Source organism: Leopardus geoffroyi, chromosome C1 (genome assembly GCF_018350155.1).
Source record: "Leopardus geoffroyi isolate Oge1 chromosome C1, O.geoffroyi_Oge1_pat1.0, whole genome shotgun sequence".
Taxonomy (NCBI): Eukaryota; Metazoa; Chordata; class Mammalia; order Carnivora; family Felidae; genus Leopardus; species Leopardus geoffroyi.
In genome coordinates this window covers 174,433,471-174,453,803 of record NC_059328.1, presented here as the reverse complement: position 1 = coordinate 174,453,803, position 20,333 = coordinate 174,433,471, and the positions used below count along the sequence as shown (strand labels likewise).

The 20,333-nt window shown below is 35.4% G+C and overlaps 1 protein-coding gene across 3 annotated transcripts in view; it reads left to right on the top strand.

Annotated features, from left to right (window-relative positions):
* The first annotated feature begins 3,040 nt into the window (after positions 1–3,040).
* ZSWIM2 (zinc finger SWIM-type containing 2) overlaps positions 3,041–20,333 on the top strand; it is a 33,099-nt gene continuing 15,806 nt past the window's right edge. The window contains exons 1-4 of one of the 3 annotated variants that reach the window (XM_045480450.1): positions 3,041–3,283; positions 4,468–4,544; positions 6,835–6,875; positions 13,091–13,301. In XM_045480450.1, coding sequence (XP_045336406.1) covers positions 3,119–3,283; positions 4,468–4,544; positions 6,835–6,875; positions 13,091–13,301 — 494 coding nt within the window. In that variant the 5' untranslated portion in view covers positions 3,041–3,118. Of the gene's footprint in view, positions 3,284–3,308; positions 3,556–4,467; positions 4,545–6,834; positions 6,876–13,090; positions 13,302–20,333 lie in introns of those variants that run through there. The other 2 variants (XM_045480452.1, XM_045480451.1) reach the window with 2 other exon arrangements.

The window sequence follows — 20,333 nt, the reverse complement described above, 5'->3', positions numbered from 1 at the left end:
CATACTGCCACAAAGACCAGGAGATGGGGGCACTATCATTTTTTTTTTTCAGTTTAGTTTATTTACTTTGAGAGAGACAGAGACAGTGCAAGTGGGGGAGGAGCAGAGAGAGGGAGAGAGAGAATCTCAAGCAGGCTGTGCACTGCCAGTGCAGAGGCACTAGGCTCAGACTCATGAAACTGAGAGATCATGACTCCAGCCAATACCAAGAGTCTGGTTGGCTCAACCGACTGAGCTACCCAGGCAGGGGGCACTATCATTCTTGATGATTCCATTTCAAAGGGATGGTTCCCAGGTCCTTCAGAAATATACTACTGTGTTGTAAAACTGGCAAGAGGCTGGGATAAGAGGTACATCTCAAAGGGACAAAGAAAAAAATTACGATTTAATGTTTCCTAGAATAAATGCTCTAAGAAAAGGGAGGTCGGGGACCTACTGGTAACTGGCCCTATTGAACTTTGATTAAAAAAAAAGAAAGGTATTGTGTTGAAGCACCTGCGCTGGAGTCCTCAGTTCTCTTTGCCACTTTCTATTGTCTTGAAATTGCTGAGTTCTGCATCATCTTTGTCAGACACTAGTATACTTCTTCTTGTGCCCATTCTTTATATGTAAACACAGACTCTATATTTAGTGTATGTCTTTAATCCTTGAGGACCAGGACATTACAAGCAGTTCATTTACTGTCTTCCACTGGCATCTCTGCATATTGCTTACTTCATGTTAGGGGACACTAAGCCAAAAGCTGAAGTTCCCCAGTAATCTGCACCTCTCTGACACTATTCCAGAAGTAAACACACGTTCCATAGGTGTTCTCAGTCTTCCCAAACCAATCTCAATGTTTCAATCCATCCCTTGCCTCACCCTCACGTCTCCCACCCTCACCCCAACACAAACACGCCCACGTTAAGATTAGCAGCTGACTTCTTCCACTGACTTGTTAGTCTTCTTTTCATCCCCCAATGGCATACTCTTCCACTATTCCAAGTCTAATACTCTAGGCCCAGCTTATTCTATCATACCCTATAGAGTTAAGATCCATTTATTTATAAAATGTATTAGTTCCTGTCTTTTATGGCTAAATTGTATTGCTAAAGGGGCTAAAACTTAATTCATGAAACTCAAAGCTTATCAATGACTCATTTCTAGTACCACTTCCCTCATCCTGGGGCAATATGCTTCAAAATGTAACTTGGAAGGGAACATGACAAACTTATGGGAGAAATTTAATTCCCTGATTTAATATTTGCAAATATTACTCATGTCATACTCTCTTAATTGATGAAGGAAACATATGGGATAGTCACCTTGCTATAAGAACGTTTTTAAAGTCTTAACTGACAGATATAAAAACAAATGTCTTACATCTAGACTGAAGTTCTAACAATCTGTGCTTTCTCTTTTTAACTTCCATGAAAGTATGAATACTCCTACTTTTATCACCCCCCCAAAATGGAATTTATGAACCCACATTTCGCTTACATAAAGTTTATTGTGTCTTAAACATGTGTCCTTTCTGAAAATTATGTCTATCACTTACACATAAGTATTATCTAATTACAATAAGTAATAACAGTTTTAACAGTTATTTACTGTTTATTTTTAAAGTTCTCTTCAAGATAATTCTTAAATAACTATATAATACTTCATATGTATATTATATATAGAAAGAGATACTATATGGATATACATATATATATATTGTATATATGTATATATTGTATATATATACATATATATATATACACACACACACACAATATATATATATATGTATGGAGAGAGAGAGCAGGAATGGCAATTGAATAAAATGCCTTCACTCTGAAACCCATCTCATCTTGTTAAATAGAAAGTGTAGATTGTCAGTAATTTATATTGAATTTTTAAATTGTGAATATTAATAAATAAACTAATTCAATTTATAATTTCTTTTGGTTTCAATATGAGGTTTTTCCCTAATGTGTGTTTCACTTTAACACCTAGCACCATTAAGTTGACAGTAAAATTGGGACTATGGTCATATGTATGTTAGTTGTTATTAGTCAGAATAGAAAAGTAGTAATAAAATTTAGTAAGTTAAGATCTTAGACCTAGGATTGGTGGTGTTTCTCTGCACATTTAACATGTGCAAGTTACCATTTCCATCATCTTCTCTCATATTGTGGCCTTTGCCATTTTCTCCTCTCTGTTCTTGACATAGTCTAGTTATGGCCTCCTCCCATGATAAAATGGACAACTATCCTTCATCTTCGCTTATGTTACTGAGCCACCAAGTAGCTATTTCCTGATTTCAATTTCTTAAAAAGATTCTAGTGACATGGCTTCTTTACTTGACTCAACTTTATTACAGCTCTCCCAGTAGAATGCAGTAACAATGTGAATTATTTAATCAACATTGCATACCTCAAAAATATTCCTTACAACAGAGATTGTGGATTTGGAGGACAGAGTCAATGGATTTGGCACCACCCCCCACACCCATCCCTATCTAAATATTCAATTTAGAAATGCTCCTCTGGCTTTAAAACCAAACCCGCCCACACCCTGCACACGTCCCGATTTAAGGATCTAGCTCCCTAGGGGTTAGATTCCTGTCTTTTCTTTCCCCAGCGACTCGCTCAGATTATGCATATAGTGAGCACTCTGGAAATGGTGGAATATTGTTGAACAAAAAGTTACTCTGGGGTTTCTGATAAAGATGATGAATCATCACAGGAAAATTTGAGCACGCAGAGCCCAAACAGTAACCCGCTCGTGCGACTGTCCTAACACACATAATTTACCAGCCCTGCCTGCAGGGAACCAGCAAAAGGAACACGAGAGATTTGACAGCTGTGTCTTTAGCCGCCACCTTTTAAGTTGGGCAGGTCGGGGTATTAGAAACGCTTCCCAGCCAGGAACCTGGCTTCAGGAAGGAGCGGAGGCGGCTCTGAGCTGCGGAATCCACGCTCCACCCCTTGCCCTTTGGTTGCCAGCTATAGCTTGGCCGCAAGGCACTCTGGGACATCAGGAAGCTCAACCTTTATCACCAAGGCAACCGGCCGGCACGCGGTTGTCATGGAAACCGGCGGGCACTCGGAGAGTCTCGTAGAGAAGCTGCCTTCGCCCTCACCCAAGCAAGATGCTTCGCCGAGGCTGTAAAGCCTCTGAAAGGCGAAGACACTTGAGCAACCACCTCAGCGGGCAACAGGACTTGGCGCTGAGCGGCAGCATCTACCTCCTACGAGAGATGGGCCCCACCGGCTTCCTGCTGAGGGAGGAGGAGCCGGAAAACAGGGATTTCCGAGTAATTACCACCCCCAACTTGCCTCCACTCCCTCCCGGCCCACCCACCCGGTCCTCCTGGGCCTTCCTTATTTCTAGCCACCTTCACAATCCCTGCGGATTCTCACTGCCACACCCACCCCACCCGCGCGAGATCCAGACTCTAAAGATGTGCAAATTGCAGAGGGAAGTCGTGTTTTCATAGAAAAGTTTAATTTTGGGAAGTCAGGACTCCAAAATGGCATCCAAATCTTGTAAGATGATGGCACCTGCTTGATGTTTAGGCTTGAAAATGTGAGACGTTTTACTTAAATACATGCTTTGCGTTGCGTGCGTTCTTGGATCCGTTGTTGGCAGTCACGAGCCCTGTAACTAAAACGAAATGAAAATCCTACGACCTATTTCATACTGTAAATACTAAATAAATAAAATCTGTTTTTCTTTACTCTTTAGTCACTCTAAACCTCCAAGAAGATCCTTTTAAAGTACCGTTTAGGTGGCGATGCCTTGGAAAGGTCTTAATAAAAACCTGAAAAAAGGATATTTTATATTTGCATATCCCACTCTTGCCACTCAAAAATCAGCCACCATCCCACCTCCCGGGTGTTGATTTGGAAAATTTTAATTTAGTGTCCTGCATTCTAAGTACTGAATACAAATTACTAGCCTGTGCTTATTTAAGACATCTTTTTTTTTTTTTTTTTACTTTGTCCCTTAGAACACTTAGTTAAAAAATTATTTTAGCCAATATAAACTTGGTGAATAAAATTCGTCTTCTCAAGTAAAATTATATACCAATTAAGTGTACAAAACAAACAAAAGATCCAAAATAAGCTAATTTACAAAAAGTCTTTAGCTCCACTGCAAGGCAGAATGAACTTTCATTAAGAAATGTATCGATACAGAGATATTTTTTAGCTTTTAAAATTAGATTTCTTTTCACTTGCCTGAGTGTAGGTCACTGAAGAAGTCTTAAGTGATAATACAAGTTATTGAGCAAGACAATATGACAGTGAAAAATCAGCCTGGAGACTGGTGTCAAGAGTTAAGATGTCTCTATAGACTATATTCAACGTTTGAAGTCACCTAAACTAAATTACTTCTTGAAATCTCTTTTAATCCTATCAGCTATTAAATTATTTTTATTCTAACTCTAAAAATTAACTGGAGGGTTTTTTTTTTTAAGTATGCATTTTTCTTTTAAAGGTTTTCTTAGGAAATCCTCATGTTTGTAACTGTTCCACATTTCTGAAAGGAGGGGAACTTTGTAAGCATATATGCTGGTAAGTAACTCTGTAATCAAGATCTGCCACAAAGGAACATCTTGGTATATTGCCTTTTTCATGAGATGAGTACTGAAGGTAATAGAAATTTGTTGTTGGGAGATATAAGGGTAAAATGGCTGTAGTTTTTCAGTATATTTTGGGGTATTTTATTTCATTCTGAAAATTAAATAAAGTTTAACTTGAGAAACATACTACCACCTCTGCAAGTTTTAAAAGTACATGTTTATAATTTAAAAAATCACTTTTTAAATTCTTACTATCTAAGAATCTTATGTACAAATGTGAAATCTAACTATAAAACAGAAAAAGAAAAACCTCCCTGATTCACATCAATAATAATAATTATGTTCTCACTATAGGATTTCTATTTGCTGTCAGTTAAAAATAAATTCCCGAATACATTTTTATTTTTATTCTTTCTACTGGGTATATTGTTTGTTTTCTTTGTAAGTGTAGTACAACAAACAAATCATTTAATAACAAAAAATTCGTTATGTTTTTTGAATTTTTATTATTTTTACTATTTTCTTCAATTTCTTTAATGTTTATTTATTTTTGAGAGAGAGAGACAGAGTGCAAGCCGGGGAGGTACAGCGCGAGAAGGAGATGCAGAATCTGAAGGCTCTGGCTCTGAGCTGTCAGCATAGAGCCAGACACGGGGCTCAAACCCACAAACTGTTAGATCATGACCTGAGCCAAAGTGGGCCACTCAACCGACTGAGTCACACACGTGCCCCTCATTATTTTTTTAATTATGATATTTTCTAATGTATTATTTTTATTTTCAATAAGCATTTTACTATGAATCTTTTAAGATAGTAATAGGACTACACTGAGAATTACTTCTGTTGAATCTGAAAGTTTTCCTCTAGTGACAGAACCTACTTACAGGGAAATCCCAAAAATGAAAATTTTTTAAAAAATTGTTTTAATTTAGTGTTTGGAGTTAGTCTGGAATTCTTTCCCTTCTTTCCATTTTTTCATTCTTTCAACTCATTTTGTTTTACCTATCTGTATTTGTATGAACAAATCATGAATTATATTATTATAGAATATTTGTGACTGAAATTGGAGGGTAAAACAAATCTAACAAAAAATTGAGAGAAGAATATGTATCTCACATTTTGAATGCTTTTTCTTTATAAGTTAAAAAAAAAAAAGTATATACCTTCATTTCCAAAGCTTGTATTACCAAGTTTTTGTTGTTTTGTTTTGATCAGTTTTTATTGAGCATTGCTAACACAATTTACTCTAGTTAGCATAGAAGATATAAAATATGGTCCTTTAAAAACTTGCAGTTTGGGGGCGCCTGGGTGGCGCAGTCGGTTAAGCGTCCGACTTCAGCCAGGTCACGATCTCGCGGTCCGGGAGTTCGAGCCCCGCGTCGGGCTCTGGGCTGATGGCTCAGAGCCTGGAGCCTGTTTCCGATTCTGTGTCTCCCTCTCTCTCTGCCCCTCGCCCGTTCATGCTCTGTCTCTCTCTGTCCCAAAAATAAATAAACGTTGAAAAAAAAAAAAAAAAAACTTGCAGTTTGGTTTTATTATTAAAAATAATAAATTATGTTTATTAAAATAGTTTTTTTTCACTTTTTTAATGCCAGCTTCCTCAGGGCAAGTGCCTTCTGTTCTGATTTCTATATAATGTTACTTGTTTTTTACAATATATTAACCAAACTAAATGGAAATATAATTCAAGTATTTAATATACTAAAGTATATTTAATATATTTAAGTAAGAATTTTTTATGTATTTCTCAGCTTTTAAAAAAGTCATATTCCATTTCAATTGGCGATATTTGAAGTATTTTTTCTGTCATACATTCAAGTGGTATATGTAGGAAAACAGTATTGGTACTCTCCAGAAAATTACTCCATTTTCAGGACTAAGAAACTTCTAGGAAAGTTTAAAGGAATTACAATGAATATCTCATTCCTTTTCTAACCTGTCTCTGTGAATAAATGTATGTTACAAAGAAATACATGGACTCTTTCTGGCAAATCTCTTTATTATAAATGTCTTTTATTTTCATTTATCATACTTTTTTCACATATGCTTACTTTAAAACATTTATTTAACTACTGTTTTTGTATGAATTTTTTATTTTAATTTCAGTACAGTTAACATTTAACTACTTATCATTATAACAGAAAACTGATGAGAGTGTTAAGTATATTTATAACACCATCAGCAATATAAATTCTATAATGCTACTCCTAATATTAAAATATATCATTTTAGGTTATATCATAAATAAATATTTCTTTTGGTTTTCCACCTGTGAATACTAGGGTCTTGTTGAAAAAATTCAAACTTCCAAGGAATCATGAATGTAAGTTGCATTTCTTCTTTTATTATTTTGAAGTTAGCATATTTAATAATTTTTTGTTTAGACATATTCTAAATTTAAACAATTATTTTCCTAGACAATCTGACAACTATCTGTAGCTCAGTTTGTTGCAATTAAGACACTTGGAACATTTTTCTTCCTTAATAAAAAAATGTAACTTTATATGTCATTTCAAATTCAGGGGCACTTAATAAAAAAAGGGATGAAACAATGGCTAGTTATTCTGAAGGCAAAATTTCCTTCATGTGTGCTAAGCAAAGATTCACAGTGGTTTCTAGGCGTAAAATTATTTTAATTATAAAAAAAATCAGAAATGTAATTTTTTAGATCACAGTAATAGTTGACATGGAACATAATTTCATTCAAAAATATCTACTAACTGAAATTTGTATGTAAAAAATATAAATACATGTTTTTAAGAGTAAAATTGTTTTGGGGCGCCTGGGTGGCGCAGTCGGTTAAGCGTCCGACTTCAGCCAGGTCATGATCTCGCGGCCCGTGAGTTCGAGCCCCGCGTCAGGCTCTGGGCTGATGGCTCAGAGCCTGGAGCCTGTTTCCGATTCTGTGTCTCCCTCTCTCTCTGCCCCTCCCCCGTTCATGCTCTGTCTCTCTCTGTCCCAAAAATAAATAAACGTTGAAAAAAAAAATTAAAAAAAAAAAAGAAGAGTAAAATTGTTTTTATGACAGTACTTAAATTGAGTTTAGAGTCAAGCATATAGGTATGTAACTTTAAGTTCTAGAGTCCTCAAAATTAAAAGAGAAAGAAATTAATTTTGTTATAGGTCATTTGGATTTATAGATTTTATAAAAAAGATATTGTCATTATGGTAATCACAGTAAACATTTAAAAGTTGTACTAGATAATAAATTAATATTAGTGTTTCACAGACACTTTTTTTTTTGTACTCTTCTCTCATTTTACACATTCTCTTATCAACAGAGCACTATTTTCAGTTGCCTTTCGGGGCAGCTCAGATTTGGAGGTCCCACAGGCATTTTAAATACCAAATCCCGGGGCGCCTGGGTGGCGCAGTCGGTTAAGCGTCCGACTTCAGCCAGGTCACGATCTCGCGGTCCGTGAGTTCGAGCCCCGCGTCGGGCTCTGGGCTGATGGCTCAGAGCCTGGAGCCTGTTTCCGATTCTGTGTCTCCCTCTCTCTCTGCCCCTCCCCCGTTCATGCTCTGTCTCTCTCTGTCCCAAAAAAATAAATAAACGTTGAAAAAAAAAAAATAAATAAAAATAAAATAAATAAATACCAAATCCCCCCCCCATTTGTGCTCCCCTCTTGTATCCCCTACCTCATATATTGGCTTTCCTTTTTCTTTAGTCTCCAAAACTAGAAACCATAGGATTCTCCTTGATTTTTCCTCTCCCAATTTCCTCTCTCCTGTCTAAGGAGTCATTTCATAAATCCCGTTCATGTTACATCCTACCTCCTTCTCAACGGTGTTTTCATCTCTCCATTCTCATTCTCACCTTTGTCCGACCTTCATCAGCCCTTCATAGTGTTCTAGAGCCTGTTTCTTTTCGGTGCCTGCACTTGGTTTCTTCCTTCTCCACATTGTAGACAAAAGGTTCTTTCTGGAATGTCACTTAGTTCTCTACTTCATCCTCTCTTCCAATCCCTTCATACACAATGATTGGGTTGTTTGATATTGTATACACTGTTTATTTCTCTATTTCTTCATTTTATCCACCTGAAGTTAAGTGCTCACGTCCTCTCCAAATCTTACTTGTTCTCTACACTGTTTTACATACCATTTTCACAAGCTTCCATACTAGTGCTGTCCAATAGAAATATAATGCAAGCCACATATGTAATTTTCTAGTAGCCATGTTACAAAGAGTAAAAAGAAACAGGGAAAGTTAATTTCAATAATATATTTTAATTTAATCTAATACATTAAAATATTACCATATCAACATGTAATCAATATAAAAATATGCAATATTTTTGATACTGTCTTCAAAGTCTTAGTATTTTATACTTACAGAGCATCTCATCTAGACACTATATTTTCAATGGAAATATTTGATCTGCATTTAGATTTTATAAAATACTCAGTTGAAAAATAGATTCATGTAATACCTAAATTGTTACATATACATACTTACAAATTTTTCAGTAACTATATGAGTTTTCAATTTAAATTTAAGTGAAACAAAATTAGAAATTTAGTTTTTTAGTCACATGAACCATATTTCAAGTGCTCAGTAGTCACATGTGGCTAATGGCTACTCTTATTACAGTGCAGCTCTATACAACCAAATTCAACAAACATCTATTTATTGTACTATGTATTAGCCAGGAGCCTCTGTTAGATACTTCTTTATGAATTGAAAAATGAATACTAACATTTGTGGAGTTTTTCATTTCCAAAAGTAGCAATTTCATATGGATCAACCTAATAGTTAATATTCTGTTATCCTTTTTATTTCTTAAAGGCAGAAACTGTGTCTTGTTCTTTTTATAAATATCAGCCTATGGTTGGGAATTTTTTAAAATGTTTTTTAATGTTTAATCCTAAATGTTAATTTTGAAAAATATATACTTCCTACAAAAATAAAAGATCTTTCATATCTCTATGTTTAAAAGAAGTTTTGGTCAACATTGAGAGAATCCTATTTGCACAAATATTCAAAAAAGTAGAAGTCTTAATCATCTTAAAATTTATCATGTAAATGAAAGCTAGAATGGGGGTGCCTGGCTGGCTTAGTCCGTTGAGTAACCGACTTTGCCTCAGGTCATGCTCTCACGGTCCATTGGTTCAAGCTCTGTGTAGGGCTCTGTGCTCAGAGCCTGGAGCCTGCTTTGGATTCTTTGCCTCTCTCTCTTTCTCTGCCCCTCCCCTGCTTGCGCTCTCTCTCTCTCTCTCTCTCTCAGAAATAAATAAACATAAGAAAAATTTTTTAATGAAAGCTGGAACAAACATAGATGATTTAAATTAATTTAAAGAAAGCTATAAATGATTATTCATTTGGATTATGTGAGTGTTTTGAATATCATTCCTAGATTCTTCTAAAACAAATCAGGAAACAAATATTTGTGCTCTAGTGTTGCATATCAAAAACAGTTGACTTTTATTTTTGAACATTTACAAAGATGATTACAAAGGAATTTTATTATAAAGACATCAGCTTTTGAACATGGAGCATTATTTTTCCCATCACCCAATAAATGTTTTCCAGCAAAACCTACATTTATCACCTAATAGTTTCTTCTAAAGACAATGTCTATTTTTTTATAGTTTACTTTTTTTTTTTTTTAATTTTTTTTTTTCAACGTTTATTTATTTTTGGGACAGAGAGAGACAGAGTATGAACGGGGGAGGGGCAGAGAGAGAGGGAGACACAGAATCGGAAACAGGCTCCAGGCTCCGAGCCATCAGCCCAGAGCCTGACACGGGGCTCGAACTCACGGACCGCGAGATCGTGACCTGGCTGAAGTCGGACGCTTAACCGACTGCGCCACCCAGGCGCCCCTATAGTTTACTTTTTAATAGAGAGCTGAGGGACAAAATAGCTAAGAGTCAAAAACGTATCCTTCTCTTTGTTCTATAAACGTTGGCATTAGAGAAACTTTTAGTTTATCCAACTCCCCTCTCTTCTTTTATAAGGGAGATTCTAAAAGCTCCAATGCTAACAGTAGTCAAAACCCAAAGTATAAACTAGATTTTTTTCCCTCTTCTCCTCCATTTTCTCTTTTTCTTTTTGTCTAGTAAATGCCATCCGTTCCTTTTTTTAATTAAATATTTACAAATAAATTAAGAACCATGTTTAAGAAAAAAATTTTTAAATTCCCACTACAAAGATACAATAAACTTTTTTGCTCCCATTTTCCTTTATTACTTTATATTTATGTATGTCTAATAGTGCATGGGAATTTTGTCCTCTGCTTTTATCACACATTGTTACTTTATACCCATTTTCAATGCTGTGTAATCTCTGTAATTAAAGTCATCAGTGGCTAAATATGGTATATCATAATTTAGTTAACATTATTCTATTGTTAGGCATTTAATTTATTTCTGTTTGTCATATTCTTTGTACATGAAGCTTTCTCTTCTTTCAATCATTTGTTTAGCCTAATGTCTCATTAATCAGATTTTGGAGTAAAAGTATTAAAATTTTTATGTCTGCCAACCAGATGTATTGCCAAATTGGTCTTAAAATACTTCTGCTGATTTGCAATTTCAGCTACCTGTCAATTTTCTGCTAGGTTTGGTTTGAGATTCGTGTTTTAGGTACATATTATTACTTAAGCACATAATGAAAGACATGAACAGAATACTTAAGTCCCCAAAGAAAATAATTTAAAAATATGAAGAAATATTTTCAAATGTTAATAATATTTCTATAGTGTAGGGGGAAAAAAGGCTGTCCTACAGAACACAAAAAAATGCCAGCTACAAGGTTCATTGTAATCTGTTCGTTCCTGGCAAATTAAATAAATTTCCATTCTTCCATACATCTAACATACCCTTAGAAGGTCTAAAGTATCTTCATATAACTTTTTTAAATGCAAAAAGAAATGACATAAGGCAAACAAACATAACATTTTATTGATTTACTATTGCTTATTCAATAGGTTTTATTCTGTGTCTGTGTATCATTCTTATTTTAACTAATTTTCTTTTATGTTAATGAAGTTGAACATCTTCCATTGCCCTCTGATAAGATTAGCTGTCTTGCTCTTCTCTATAAAAGAATATTCTTTCATAGTCTCATACATTAATTTTTTAAATTAATTTCAGAAGAGTTTGTTTCTGCCTTTCATTTTCCAATTCATGTTATACCACATAAGACCTTTATGGCCAGCTTCTCTTATGAACTTTTATGTTTCAATAATTCTGCTGCCCTAGGAAATCTTTATTCCCAAAAGCACAGTTTTTGTTCTTCATTTTCCTCCCTGTCTTTTTTAGAGAGCAGATGTTGCTCTGTCTCTGTGACAAATAGCTCTCATCCTCCAAAGTAATGGTTAATTAAATTATGTTACCCTCTTACATTCCACCTGCCACCCCACCTCATGCAAGGAACAGAGATTTCTATATTTTTCTATGATGTTTTCAGTATTCTTAGTGTTTAATTTTGAAGTCTTTCCAGAAAAAATGAAGGTTTTATTATCTTGCAAGTATTTTAAAATTTATTAAATAATGTATTAAATGTATTAAAGAATGTATAAAATGAATAGAATTCAAGAGGACCAATAACAGATGGCATTTAAATTATGGCATGTTAAGGAGAGAGAAAAGGAAAGGAGCCTGGGATGGAGAAAGGAATAAAGAATCTAGGATTCCCTGATCAAAACTAAATGTATAAGGAACAATTTCTTATAAGGACAGTAGGATGGAGAAAATTCATAATTCAAAGAATGCACATCCCAAGATTATAAGCAACATAGTTCCAAACAGATTATTCAGAAGAATACTAACCAAATCTGTGAAAGATGCGGCTACCAAGACACTCTTGTAGAAACTGAAAACCAAGACAGGAGAGTAGTTACAATTGAGTCTTGCTCTCCTGTTATCTATTCATTCATTATTCATCTAACAAAGACTAATTTCACTAACTACTCAAATATCCCTGTTTCCCCTTTATTTATTTGTGTCCATTTCTTTTGGTGGTATGTTGATAAAATATTATTTATGGACAAATTGAACAGATTAAAATCTAAGACATGATTATAACACCAATCCAAGGATGAACACTGTCATATAATTAATGCAAAACCTTTACAATGCAACATTTGCACTGACTCTTTTCAGTTATAAGAAAAAATATATAATTTCCATTCATTTATTTTTATGTTTATTTATGTTTTAGGGAGAGAGAACAAGTCAGGGAGGGGCAGAGAGAGAGGGAGACACAGAATGTGAAGCAGCCTCCAGGCTCTGAGCTATCAGCACAGAGCCTGGCATGGGGCTCAAACCCATGAACTGTGAGGTCATGACCTGATTTGAAGTCAGATGCTTAACCAACTGAGCCACCCGGCACCTCCCATTCTTTTTATCAATGACTCTTTCTTGACCTTCTGGTTCTGAAAAAAAATACAAGAAGTGGTAAATCTCAGTGTAACAATTCAATCAAGACTGTCTTTCTGATATTTGAAAGAAAATTCTAACTTTCAGCATAAGTTATTTACATTTCTGTATCTCTAATTTTGCCACTGAATTTTAATACTTTGGGATTCTTCATAGGTGCTTTGCAGTTAGGTCTTGTGGAAAGGGAAATCAGTGACTTGCTTCGAGGGATACATCGAGTTCAAACTCCACAACAAGGAACAAATGATGAAACTGTGCATATTGAAGAAGATGGGTACATTAAACAGAAGGAAATTGGTTCCGATGATATCTGCTCTATTTGTCAAGAAGTACTTTTAGAGAAAAAACTTCCTGTCACATTTTGCAGGTGACATGTTTTTTCTTTATCTTTGTTATTGAAGTACAACTAAAATGCATTATATTAGTTTCAGGTATACAGTATAATGATTCAGCAGTTCTGAGGAATATTTAGTACTCATCAAGATAAGTGTACTCTTAATCTGTGTTATCTATTTCACCCATTCCCCTACTCACCTTCCCTCCGACAACCACCAGTATCTTTTCTGTATTTAAGAGTCTGGTATTTTGCTGATCTTTTTATTGTTGTTGTTCATTTGTTTTGTTTCTTAAATTTCACATATGAGTGAAATCATATGGTATTTGTCTTTCTTTGGCTGATTTATTTCACTTAGGATTATACCATCTAGGTTAATCCATGTTGTTGCAAATGACAAGGTCTTATTCTTTTCTGTGGTTGAGTAATATTCCATTCTGTGTGTGTATGACACCTTCTTTATCCATTCATTTGTTGATGGACACTTGGGTTGCTTTCACATCTTGGCTATTGTAAATATGCTGCAATAAGCATAGGGGTACATATATCTTTTGAATCCATGTTTTTGTTTTCCTTCAGCAAATTACCTTTAGTGAAATTACTAAATCACGGTAATTCTATTTTTAATTTTTTGAAGAACCACCATACTGCTTTCCATAGTGGTTGCACCAGTTTGCATTTCCACCAACAGTGCATGAAGGTTCCTTTTTCTCCACATCCTTGCCAACACTTGTTATTTTTCGTGTTTTTTGTGTCAGCCATTCTGACAGGTTTAAGGTGATATCTCTTTGTGGTTTTGATATGCATTTCTCTGACGGTTTGTGATGCTGAGCATCTTTTCATGTGTATATCAACCATCTGTATGTCTGCCTTGGAAAATGTCAGTTCAAATCCTCTGCCCATTTTTTGATCAGATTATTTGGGGGTTTTTGGTGTTGAGTTATATAAGTTCTTTATATATTTTGGATATACCAAAATCAGATATATCACTTGAAAATATCTTCCCCCATTCAGTAGGTTGCCTTTTGGTTTTGTTGATGGTTTCCATTGCTGTGCAACAGCTTTTAATTTTGATGTAGTCCCAAATAGTTTAATTTTGATTTTGTTTTCCCTGACTGAGGAGACATATCTAGAAACATGATTCTATGGCTGCAGTCAAAGAAATTATTGCCTGTATTTTCTTTGGGGATTTTTATGGTTTTGGATCTCACTTTTCTTTAATATTTTAGAGTGAGAAAGGGAGAGCATGAGCGGGAGGAGTGGGAGAGAGGAAGAGAGAGAATCCCAAGCAGGCTCCACATTTAGTACAGAGCCAAACACAGGGCTCGATCCCACAACCCTGAGATCATTATCTGAACCAAAATCAAGAATTGGATGCTCAACTGACTGAGCCACCCAGGCACCCCCAGGTCTTACATTTATATCTTTAATCCATTTTGAGCTGATTTTTGTGTGTGGTGTAAGAAAGTGGTCCAATTTTATTCTTTTTGCCTATAGCTATCTAGTTTTCCCAGAACCATTCATTGAAGAAACTGTCTTCTCCTCATTGTAAATTCTTGCCTTCTTTGTTGTAGATTAATTGACCATACAAGTGTGTGTTAATTTTGGGCCCTCTATTCTGTTCTGTTGATCTGTGTGTCTATTTTTGTGCCAGTATTATACTGTTTTCAATTACTACAGCTTTATATATATCTTAAAACTTGGAATTTGAAGTGCCAGCTTTATTTTTCTTTCTCAAGCTGTCTTTAGCTATCTTTGAGGTTCCATACATATTTTAGGATTATTGGTTCTAGTTCTGCCAAAACTGTTGTTTGTCTTCTGATAGAAATTACATTGACTCTGTAGATTGCTTTGGGTAGTGTGGACATTTTCATAGTATTAATTCTTTCAGTCCTAGGGCATGGAATATCTTTCCATTTGTTGTCTCATCTTCAATTTCTTTCATCAATGTTTTATAGTTAGGTTTATTCCTAAGTATTTTGTTCATTTTGATGCAATTATAAATGGGATTTTTTTTCTTTGTTTCTCTTTTTGCTACTTCATTATTAGTATACAGAAATATAATAGATTTCTGTAAATTGATTTTGTATCCTGTGACCTTACTGAATTCATTTATTAGTTCTAGTGTTTTTTGGTGGTGTTTTAAAGGTTTACCATATATAGTATTCTGTGATTTGCAAATACTGAATGTTTTACTTCTTACTTACTAATTTGGATGCCATTTATTTATTTTAGCCTGGTTGCTGTGGCTAGGACTCTCAGTATTATATTTAATAAAAACAGTGAGAGCAGACACCCTTATCTTATTATGATCTTAAAGGAAAAGCTCTCAGTACTTCACTGCTGAGTATGATTTTAGTGTGGGTTTTTTATATATAGTCTTTATTATGTTGAGAAATGTTCCCTCTAAACCTACTTTGCTGAGAGTTTTTATCATGAATGGATGTTGTACTTTCTCCATGCTTTTTCTGCATCTATTGAGATGATCATACGGTTTTTGTCCTTTCTCTTACTAATATGTCATGTTGATTGATTTTTGAAATTTTTCTAGGGATAGAGAGAGAGACAGAGGATGAGCAGGGGAGGGGCAGAGAGAGAGGGAGACACAGAATTCGAAGCAGGCTCCAGGCTCTGAGCTGTCAGCACAGAGCCCGACACGGGGCTCAAACCCACAAACCACAAGATCATGACCCGAGCCAAAGTCAGACGCTTAACCAACTTAGCCACCCAGATGCCCCTGTTTTATTTATTTTTTAGAGAGAGACAGACAGAGACAGAGAATGAGCAGGGGAGGGGCAGAGAGAGGGAGACACAGAATCCAAAACAGGCTCCAGGCTCTGTGCTATCAGCACAGAGCCCAACACAGGGATCGAACTCGTGAACCGCGAGATCATGACCGGAGTCGAAGTCAGAAGCCTAACTGATTGAGCCACCCAGGCACCCCTCCTTCTTCATTTCTGATTTTATTTATTTGAGTCCTCTCTCATTTTCTCTTGATGAGTCTGATAAAAGGTTTATCAATTTTATTGATTTTTTCAAAGAACCAGCTACTGGTTTCATTGATCTCTTCTATTGTTGGGGGCGGGAGTTGTCTCTATTTCATTCATTTCTACTTTAATTTTTATTATTTCCTTCCTTCTACTGGCTTTGGGCCATGTTCCTTTTCTACCTCCTTTAGGTATAAGGTTAGGTTGTTTATTAGAGATCTTTCTTGCTTCTTGAGGTATATCGGTATTGCTATAAATTTCTCTCTTTGATCAGCTTTTGCTGCATCCCAAAGATTTGGACCATTGTGTTTTCTTTTTTAGTTGTCTCCATGTATTTTGATTTCCTCTTATTTTTTTGATTAACCCATTCATTGTTTAGTAGCATGTTATTTAGCCTCCATATATTTGCATTCTGTTTAATTTCTAATTTCATAATGTCATGATCAGAAAATGTGCATGATAAGATTTCATTCTTTTTAAATTTATCGATATTTGTTAGTGACCTAATATGCAATCTATTCTGGAGAATGTTCCATGTGCACTTGAAAAGACTGTGTAGTGTGCTGTTTTGGGATGTAATGTTCTGAATATCTGTTAGGTCCATCTGGCCAGTCCTGTCATTCAAAGCTACTCCTTCCTTGTTTATTTTCCGTCTGGCAGATGTATCCATTGATGTAAGTGGGGTGTTAAAGTCCCCTACTCTTATCGTATCATTGTCAGTTTATTCCTTTATGCCTGTTAATAGGTCCTTTCTGGCTTTAGGTGCTTCCATGTTGAGTGCATAAATATTTACAGTTGTTATATCCTTTTGTTGGATTGTTCCCTTTATCATTATTAGTGTCCTTCCTTTTCTCTTGTCACAGTCTTTGTTTTCAAGTTTATTTTGTCCAGTATAAGCATTGTTACTTCAGCTTTCTTTTCACTTTCATTTGCATGGTAAGTGGTTTTCTAGCTCTTCATTTTCAATCTGCATATGTCTTTAGGTCTGAAGTGAGTCTCTTGAAGGTGACATATAGATGAGTCTTTTTTTTTTGAAAAATATTTGCTAACATTTATTTTGTATGAGATAAAAATGGGTCCCAGAAAGGCTAAATGAATAGACCACAATCATACAGGTTGTTAATAAAAGAACTATAACACATAACTCTCTCATAATAACATAATTAAAAATTCTTCAAAAAACCCGTTAGCTCTATCTGAGAAAAAGACTAAAGCTAATTTTTCTTTTTTTTTTTTTAATATGAAATTTATTGTCAAATTGGTTTCCATACAACACCCAGTGCTCATCCCAATGGGTGCCCTCCTCAATGTCCATCACCCACTTTCCCCTCCCTCTCACCCTGCCCCTCCCCCTGTCAACCCTCAGTTTGTTCTGAGTTTTTAAGAGTCTCTTATAGTTTGCCTCCTTCCCTCTCTGTAACTTTTTTTTCCCCCTTCCCCTCCCCCATGGTCTTCCATTAAGTTTCATAGGATCCATTAAGAGTGAAAACATATGGTATCTGTCTTTCTCTGTATGACTTATTTCACTTAGCATAACACTCTCAAGTTCCATCCATGTTGCTACAAAAGGCCATATTTCATTCTTTCTCACTGCCACGTAGTATTCCATTGTATATATAAACCACAACTTCTTTATCCATTCATCAGTTGATGGACATTTAGGCCCTTTCCATAATTTGGCTATTGTTGAAAGTGCTGCTATAAACATTGGGGTACGAGTGCCCCTATGCATCAGCACTCCTGTATCCCTTGGGTAAAATCCTACCAGTACTATTGCTGGGTCATAGGGTAGATCTATTTTTAATTTTGTGAGGAACCTCTACATTGTTTTCCAGAGTTTGCATTCCCACCAACAGTGCAAGAGGGTTTCAGTTTCTCCACATCCTTGCCAGCATCTATAGTCTCCTGATTTGTTCATTTTAGCCACTCTGACTGGTGTGAGGTGATTTCTCAGTGTGGTTTTGATTTGTATTGCCCTGATGAGGAGTGATGTTGAGCATCTTTTCATGTGCCTGTTGGCCATCTGGGTGTCTTCTTTAGAGAAGTGTCTATTCACGTCTTCTGCCTATTTCTTCACTGGATTATTTGTTTTTCGGGTGTGGAGTTTGGTGAGTACTTTATACCTTTTGGATACTAGCCCTTTGTCCGATATGTCATTTGCAAATATCTTTTCCCATTCTGTCGGTTCCCTTTTAGTTTTGTTGATTGTTTCCTTTGCAGTGCAGAATCTTTTTATCTTCATGAGGTCCCAATTGTTCATTTTTGCTTTTAATTCCCTTGCCTTTGGAGATGTGTCAAGTAAGAAATTGCTGCGGCTGAGGTCAGAGAGGTTTTTTCCTGCTTTCTCCTCTAGGGTTTTGATGGTTTCCTGTCACATTCAGGTCCTTCATCCATTTTGAGTTTGTTTTGTGTTTGGTGTAAGAAAGTGGTCTAGTTTCATTCTTCTGCATGTTGCTGTCCAGTTCTCCCAGCACCATTTGGTAAAGAGACTGTCTTTTTTCCATTGGATATTCTTTCCTGCTTTGTCAAAGATTATTTGGCCATACTTTTGTGGGTCCAATTCTGGAGTCTCTATTCTATTCCATTGATCTATGTGTCTGTTTTTGTGCCAGTACCATGCTGTCTTGATGATTACAGCTTTGTAGTAAAGGCTAAAGTCTGGGATTGTGATACCTCCCGCTTTGGTCTTCTTCAATATTACTTTGGCTATTTGGAGTCTTTTGTGGTTCCATACAAATTTTAGGATTGTTTGTTCTAGCTTCGCAAAAAAAAGAGAACTACAGGCCAATATCCCTGATGAATATGGATGCAAAAATTCTCAACAAGATACTAGCAAATCGAATTCGACAGCATATAAAAAGAATTATTCACCATGATCAAGTGGGATTCATTCCTGAGCTTCAGGGCTGGTTCAATATAGGCAAATCAATCAATGTGATACATCACATTAATAAAAGAAAAGATAAGAACCATATGATCCTGTCAATAGATACAGGAAAAGCATTTGACAAAATTCAGCAACTTTTCTTAATAAAAACCCTCAAGAATGTCAGAATAGAAGGAACATACTTAAACATCATAAAAGCCATTTATGAAAAACCCACAGCTAATATCATCCTCAATGGGGAAAAACTGAGAGCTTTCCCCCTGAGATCAGGAACACGACAGGGATGTCTACTCTTACCGCTGTTGTTTAACCTAGAGTTGGAAGTTCTAGCATCAGCAGTCAGACAACAAAAGGAAATCAAAGGCATCATAATTGGCAAAGACGAAGTCAAGCTTTCACTTTTTGCAGATGACATGATATTATACATGGAAAACCCAATAGACTCCACCAAAAGTCTGCTAGAACTGATAAATGAATTCAGCAAAGTCACAGGATATAAAATTAATGTACCGAAATCAGTTGCATTCTTATAAACTAATTATGAAGCAACAGAAAGACATAAAGAAATTGATCCCATTCACAATTGCACCAAGAAGCATAAAATACCTAGGAATAAACCTAACCAAAGATGTAAAAGATCTGTATTCTGAAAACTATAGATAGCTTATGAAGGAAATTGAAGAAGATACAAAGAAATGGAGAAACAGTCCATGCTTATGGATTGGAAGAATAAATATTGTTAAAATGTCAATACTACCCAAAGCAATCTACACATTCAATACAATCCCAATCAAAATTGCACCAGCATTCTTCTCAAAGCGAGATGTCTTTGAGACATATATATATTTACTCACCCTGTGTCCTTTGATTGGAACATTTAATTCATTTATATTTAAAAGTATTTATTGGTATATATGTACTTATTGCCATTTTGTTACTTGTTTTATGGTTGTTTTTGTAGTTCTCTGTTCCTTTCTTCTTTCTTGCTCTCTTGTGGTTTGATGGCTTCCTTTTGTGTTGTGCTTGGATTCCTTTCTCTTTACTTTTTCTATATCAATTATAAGGTTGTTTTTATATTGTTGTCATTTTTATGTGTGGTTGCCATTAGGTTCATATATAACATCCTATGAATATAATAGTCTATATACGTTAAATGTTGCTTTAATTTGAACCCATCTAAAGTACTAAGCT